At 27.2% G+C, this 8183-nt stretch overlaps 1 protein-coding gene across 2 annotated transcripts in view; it reads right to left on the minus strand.

Annotated features, from left to right (window-relative positions):
• Ctl2 (Choline transporter-like 2) overlaps positions 1-8183 on the minus strand; it is an 81730-nt gene that overhangs the window by 37271 nt on the left and 36276 nt on the right. The window contains exon 1 of one of the 2 annotated variants that reach the window (XM_014434891.3): positions 7501-7662. The exons of the other annotated variant lie outside the window; for it this stretch is intronic. Within the exon in view, the coding sequence (XP_014290377.1) occupies positions 7501-7543 (43 nt within the window). The 5' untranslated portion in view covers positions 7544-7662. Of the gene's footprint in view, positions 1-7500; positions 7663-8183 lie in introns of those variants that run through there. 2 annotated transcript variants of the gene reach the window in all.

Raw genomic sequence — 8183 nt, forward strand, 5'->3', positions numbered from 1 at the left:
TCAGTAAGCGAGAGAGAGAGAATATTGAGTAAATATCATAATATCAGTAAGCGAGAGAGAGAGAGTAATGAAGCTACAATTATTTATTTATCTAGCAGAATGTTATTAAAATATTTTTTTTATTCCACTACGTACATTAAACTATTACTTAAACGATAGTATAGTTTAAGATTCAATAAAAAAAATGTTGAAAGTATTGGAATAAAGTTGTATGAGACGTAAAGGATGTCAATCATAAATCAAAATAAGAGTCACACATAATTTGGTCTATACTGGACAATTTTAAAACTGTAACATACAACATTATTCCAACCCATCAGACAATGGTTATATGTAGATATGAAGTTCTATTAATACTATTTTTTTTTTTCAATAGTTTGGTAATTAATTCAGTTTGAAAGTAATGGATTCAGAGACATGCACAAAAATATGACAACTAATAGTAATGGACGGTCATTGTACTGCTAGTCAACAAAAATTTGAATCATACCAATGCCAAAAAAAAGTTTTTTCTCTTTTTATGTACATCTGCACCTGTTAAACATGAGATAGGCAATCAGTAGATTACCACGAGGCAACTATTTGTAATATTTATTATAAAGTGAAATAATACAGTAATATAAACTTAGAAACCTAAAATGAGTATTTCTGTTGACATAACGTTTTAAATTTGTTCAAACTATTACACCAACAGCTAAGAACTACAGTCTATATATGAAGAGATGAATATACCAAGAGGAATTGTATTCTGACATGACATTTCTGATTTCCTTTGGAGCAATCTTTCATCCATATCGTATGATATTGATAGTAACAAGATTTATAACATTATTTATTATGATATAATAGCGTTATTTATTATGTTATTATTTATAAATAATATTTTATAACGTTATTAAAATTATTATTTAAACTTCATAATATTTACATTAACAAAACCTAGTAACGAATATAATCACTTTGTATCAATAGTAATTATATTAACAAAGTTCATGGTTTATTATTAGTTAACTTTATTGGAACATTTTTATATTCTAATTAAATAAATAACTACATATATAAAACTTATTTAAACTCCTTTTAATTTTTACCTTATTGTTTTCAATGAAGATTTATTGAATGTATGTAATACTAATTACATATTAAAATGGCTAAGTATTTCAGAATAATGTTTTTCAAGTTTTATTTTAATCTAACTTCAAATTAATTGAAAACTAATATTTTTATTAATATAATTGCTTCTAAAATTTTCCTTGTGAATTTATTATTCACTTTATTTAGTATTTTCATTTTTTTTTTTTTTTTTTTAATATAGGGCAATATTACATTTTGTCTTATATTTATAGACAATGGTATTACAGATTGTAGATCTCATTCAAACCATTCTTAAAAATATATAAATAAAAGGATAAGGAATGAAAAAAAAAGAAAATAAATAAACAAAATTAAGCTTGAAATAAAATATCACCCCATATTTTCAAAATTAAAATTATGTTTATTTTGAAAAAATCATTTTTAATTATGGATTGTTTAAATACAATTCACTAGTATAATTATTACCCTAATTTTGGATATGATTTTTTATTTTTATTTTCAAATCCTCTTTATTGATATATAATTACAATTACAAATATATGATAATACAGTATATATACAAATTACAAATGATTTTTTATTTTTTTTAATTCCAAAAATATATAAACTAAAATATTAGGTTCTATGAGAGTTTTTAACTAAATAATATCTGAAGATCAAATTATTGTTATGGCATAAAGTAATAAAATATTTATCATGCATTCAACAGTACTTAATTAAATAAATAAATTAAAATAAAAGGCGTACAAATAAAGTGAAGACTTATTTTTAAAAGAAATATTTTTTAATTGGCATGACCTCAACGAATCATTACATCACTGCGATGCTTGGCAAACGGACTGCATCTCTTTACAAGAGCAAATATAGAACTGCACTGTAATGTCACAAATATCTGATGTGAAATAGAAAGTTATGCAACAGAATAATCCTCTATTGACGTTCGAGAATGATTCAGGCAGTGAAAATATTTATCCACAACCAGCAGGAAATCAGCCTACAAATAAACAGTCCATATTAGCTCAAATCAAAGAAAATTCCATCGTTATAAAATATAAAACAAAGGTTTTATAAAAATATGATGCAGATAGAAAGAAAAGCTTAATACAGCAGTCTAATACAAAGAAATAAAAATTCAAAAGAAATATGTACGAGGTTTCTAAACCATCTATTACCCCAATAATCACTAACGTTTTTTTTTAATGATTATTAAACAAACTTATATACGTGAATAATATAGATTGATGAAAAAAACACCAAGTGTAATAGCTTCTACATCGATTATATATTTTTTTAAATATTGGGTCATACATTTTTTTTAGTACATATCGCTGATAATTCATATGATTATAAAATTTTGCATTTCCGGTATGAGAGTGAATTATATAATAGGATAAAGCTAAACGATTAAAAGACGCAATTTTCTTCATTTTTGATTAGCAAAGTCATCAACTACTTCTTCAAAGGTTATTTCTCTAAGCAATCGGTTTCTATTAAAATTACTGATAATCTGCTCAATCTTTCTTGATTTAATCGTACTCACTTTATTCTTGATTCGTTTTAATCAAAAGAATTAGGGGGCCCAATGGTCCACGGGGTTCTAAGTCCGGCCCTATCAGCAAAATTTCTTAAAAATCTACTGAAAGATTAGTAGGGAGTTAATTTATTTTGAGAAATCTATATCTCAGAAACCATGTGACGTACAGATGTCTATTAGCACTCAAATTAAAGCTAGTTTAAAGGACTATAAAGAAGTTTCTGACCTTTACCTTCGTAGGAATAGTAGTTTTCATGATATTTACTAAAATGAATTGATTTATAGTTGTGCGGACAATAAATTTGATTTATGAAAAACTTTATTTCAAAAACCATTGGACGTACTGATGTCTGCCAGCGCTCAAATTAAAGCTAGTTAAATTTACTACAAAATAGTTAATTATGTTTATCTTTGTAGGAGTAGTAGTTATTTGACAAAATAAACTCACAAAATGTTAATTTATAGTTGTTCGTATAAAATAATGGATTTTTGAAATAATATATCTCTAGATCCATAAGACGCACGTATGTCTGCCAACACTCAAAATAAAGGAAATTTAACTTACTATAAAGTAGTTTATGACACTTATCTTCGTAGGGGTAATAGTTTTTATGATATTCACATATGAATATAATTTTGGCAAATGAATATTTGTCCGAACAACTATAAATCAACTTATTTTAGCAAATTTCACGTAAACTATTACTCCTACGAAGATAAACATCATAAATTACTTTATAGCGCATTAAACTAGCTTTAATATGAGTGCTAATAGACATCTGTACGTCAAATAGTTTTTGAGATATCAGTTTTTCAAAATAAGTTCACTAACTACTGATGTTATAGTACGTCCCATACAACATTTTTATGAAATGTTGCTTTTTAAAAAGCTATATCTCGAAAACTATTTAACGTAAATAACTCTATTAGAGCTCATATTTTAGCAAATTTAATCTTCTTTAAATGAGATTCTCTTAGGTTTTCTTGTATTGTTGCTACGTTTTAAGATATAGAGCTCCGAATAAAAAATTAGTTTTTTTATCGCTTTGAAACAGCCGCCATTTTTTATTCCCCCTACCTATACTTGGCAGACTCATCAATTTTGACTATTAATTATACATAGTTTTCATTTAAGTAATCAGAAATTGGGGTGAGATAACTGCCTTTTTTCTCCTCTTGGGCTCTTGTACTATGATTTCATTGTAGATTATTTGATGAAATTGATATAGACCCATTTATCTTGAAAATTACGACAAAATTGTAAACAGATCGAACCATTGTGTCTGACATACAGATTTGGGAACAGAGAACACAACAAAACAAAATTTGTCCCTTGATGTCTAAAAGATAAAATGTTTTATTCCCGTGATAACTTTGTTTTGTTTACACTTGCATGAACACGATACTACTCTATCTCAGAGATGGGCGAGAGTAATAGCTAATTTTGCAATGAATAAGACGCTTATTCGTGATTGAACCATTGATAAATAAATATCGTATCCATGATAATATTCCATATCCATATTATTAGTATATTCAATATCCATGACTAGCTATTAGTATCAACTATAGCTAATTTTTGACCTTGGGTAAAGAAGAATCATACGTTCAGTATGTTTCATTCAATCATTCAATAAAACGTTTTTTACTCTTACTTTAGAATAAGATATGTTTTTATTTCGATAAGCCTGCTTTATCAACAACAAGCTTTCATTTTCACCAATATCAAAGTGATAGTTCCAGTAAACGTTCTAGAATTTAATTTAAAATTAATTTAATAAAACCTTAAACCTTCATGAAAATATTAAAGGATCCTCCGTAATGATGGTCATTGGAAAAAAAATCAATAGTAAAGACAAATGAACCAAAAGAACTTTTTTTTTAAATAAAGATTTGTTTGATGTTGTAAATCATTTATTATTAATTTCTTAATGCTTATTTATAGATCGAAAAATATTTTCAGAACATTATTGAGAGATTCCGTAAAGTCTTAAAGCCTTCAAACACAATAAAATATAAACAATAATTAATTAGTCAACTTTTAATTAAATATTAAATTAATTCCATTAATTCTCAAAACATAGTAGTGCTGTTTTGCTTGAATAGTGACACATCTGGCAAAATAAAAAGTTTTGATTTGTTTTTGAATTGGACGTATTCCAAAGATACTACCGTAGATTGGTGTTTTTTTTTTTTCTACTGCCCCAAAGCTGTGAGGTTGTCACAAACTAACTCAATAATCTATTGAATACTTCAAACACAAGATTAAAAAAGAAACTTTTTTTGTTTGATTAATTAGCGGAATCAAAGCAACGATATGTTTTGAAATAAATGTAATACAATTACATAAAATTAAGCGACATTAGTACTGTTGATATGGTAATAATCGAAGAAACACTCATTTTAACGAGAGCTATTGTCTCTAGAGGCTATATTTACGCTTTAATGTCCCATAATTACGTCGCCATGTTGATTTAAATCATAATTAGGTTAATACTGCGATGGACAAAACAAAACAGACAGGATTTGTGAAGATTTAAATTGTATTGAATTAAAAAAAAAATTACTTTAAAATATATCTATTTCCTCTTCAATTTTTACTCGTCAATATAACAAATTTATTAGATTCTTACATTTTTTATACATTTTGATATCTTTGCAATCGCGGATTAGCCAAACATTAAATGGAATTTAATAATACAAATTTTGTAGAAATTTTTTAAATACTTCGAATTTTGAATCAAGTGTGTTAAATCTTCGCAAAATCTTAATTTTATACGAATAAGCAAAAAAATGAAAAAGTTTTGACTTTTTAATTATTTTTATTATGTAATTTTGGTGACAAGACTTTTATTGTTTTCGTACCCTTCATTAAAATAGACCCATCATTAAGCACTTCATACTTTTACTGAGTCTTCTCTCTTTGATTGCCTAGTGGTATTATAAGCTGTTGGTATCAGTCCAGCTGAAATTCATATTCAGCATCTCCGAAACTCATTAAATCATCGAAAATAAAACTTCTATGATTTTTAAATTAAATTTAATATACAAATTCGTGAAGGAAATTTTGACTGCTTTCATGTCCATCTTTCTAAAATACCCAGATTTCTATTTCTAAAAATGGTGTGGAAGGAAAAGTAATGAATTCAATAATTGCATTTAGGTATTTTTTTTTCTTGATTGAAGTAAAGTATAGTAGAGAGATTGTCGAAAACGAATCTAATTCACTATTGTTTAGACATCTTCAAGGAAAATTGTTCAAGGTAAGAGAATCTCCCCTACATTAATTGTTCCTGAACCACGAAGCCCTAATTCAGTTGTGCTAACCTTGAAGATTATTTAAGAAGGCTGGCCTAAATGCAGGCTTCTATGATTAAAATGAGCGAAAACTAAAAAAAAAAATTGGAGTTTTCAAAATCAAAGCTTTCAGTCTCTTGAATTCAACTAAATGAGTAGTCAACGATCGACATCAGCCTGTAATAGAAGAAGATATGTCGAAATAAATGTAGACCAGAGAAAGCACATCTCACACCAATAGTAAAAAATAGAAATAATTCAAAGCCATTAATGTTAAAATTCTAATACTTGACTGAATATAATTATTAACTGGCATTTGAGAAAGGTGAGGCCTATCTTTGGATATCCACCGATAATATCCTTTAAATAAAAATGTTTTTTTTAAAAATATCTTTATTGAAATTTACAACTGTGTATTACATAATACATTAAGTAAATATGATCTTAGTTAAAATGGAGTTTTACAGGCGTGTAGAGCAACTACCCATTGGCAGCACTCTAAAACTAAAAATGTTAACGTACTTTTGCTGTATGTTAATTATATGCTGAATCTGTACTGATAACCAACAAAATAATACCTCGCATTAAAATCTGTGAGTTAAGGCCCATAGAAGATAAAGAAAAACATCTTCACGAATTTTGACGTAGACATTGTGTAAAATTAGACAGGTTCGCAATAAGACAGTCACACCAGGGAACAATAGAATTATAATACAATAATCGTCTCTTCTGACGTAATTCACCTTTTTGTAAATCGTATAAATTTCAAATTCAGTTTTACTTTATTCTACAACATTGATTCAAACGAAAAATTGAACGAAAAAGTGGAATTCATTGGTGCAATAACCCGCTGTACGGTTAAGCGTCTTTTGCACCTGTTTAGATAGGTGTAGTAATAGTATACAAAAAGGATGTCTCACCACCTTACAATAGATGTGCCAATAAAGTGTAAAGCACCAAAATGTTTAAAAATTAGAGGATTTCTAAGGCACACACAGTACCATCACAGCCTCTTTATTTAGAGTTAATTAGACTTTATATAATCAAAGGTAATTAGGAAAATATTTTATCAATTGCAACGATTAAATTCCTTGAAATCCATTTCAAACAAAATTATAGTGGTGAGTTAGTGGACATTACGATCTTTAACATAAATTTCAGAATGTTATAAAGTAAATTTTATTAATTTTTCAAATTTAAATTAATTTGATGTAATTAGGTAGTCAAGTCTATACATCTGTATCTATTCTTTGTTTTTATGTAAATTTTATTATTAATTAGATTTTTTTTTCTCAATCATCAATAACAGATTAGAGGCAAAGTTACTTGTAAAAAAGTAGTAAATAGTAAATAATAAGAATAAATTGGAATTCAGGTAGAAAAATCTTTTTTATTTAAAATAACGATTTGAAAATAAAAAAACTATTTCTCAACTCCTTGAGTTCTGAACTTTTTCTACTTAATGGTGACTACTACTCTATAAAATATCTGTTTTATATACAGACAATGTAAATAGGCAAATCACAGAATATATATGCCAGTTTCAATAATTAAAGCTTAACTGAAAAACTCACCTCTCCTTTTGGGAAGCTGAACGACCATGGGAGTGGATTCCATCTTGGTCAGAAGAACTCCAGGAGTCCAAACAGATTCCAAGCCTCCCCAGAGTACGACTAACAGCGAGATACACCAACAAGGAAAGGCGATACTCACATACAAACTAACCTCAAGGAGTGCCGAGGCCAGACTGAGCTAGTGAAGTTCCCGCAATAGATAAGCGTTAATCTAACTGATAATTAATGTCTTACTTTCGGATTTTCTTACGCTGATTGCTCATTTTTTTTTCCAACGGCAATAGTATGTTATGAAAAGATAGATTATTCTTAGATTTCTTAACTGAATGGATCTTCGTAAAAATATATTATAATAATATACTGTGGCGATCAAATGAACAATTGAAAGATTAATTCTGCCGGAATTGTCTGCTTTGGATTAAATCTATGAGCAGACGATTGGAAAAAAAACCTCCAATAAATCTATTACATATTATGTCTTTTGGTTTGCTCTTGATTATATTTAAAAAAAGGTTACCATAATTTTAGTAATGTCATAAAATTAGGTTTTTGTAAAGAGGATACAAATATTTTAATTTACTATATAAATGTTTTAATTATAATAATACAAAATCTTTTTTTTTTTTTTTCAAAGGCATTGATAATCGCTTTTACAATTTTAATGTATGATGTTAAGGATTGGA

Source organism: Halyomorpha halys, unplaced genomic scaffold, assembly GCF_000696795.3.
Source record: "Halyomorpha halys isolate HHAL.00 unplaced genomic scaffold, Hhal_1.1 Scaffold1441.1, whole genome shotgun sequence".
In the NCBI taxonomy this organism is placed as follows: Eukaryota; Metazoa; Arthropoda; class Insecta; order Hemiptera; family Pentatomidae; genus Halyomorpha; species Halyomorpha halys.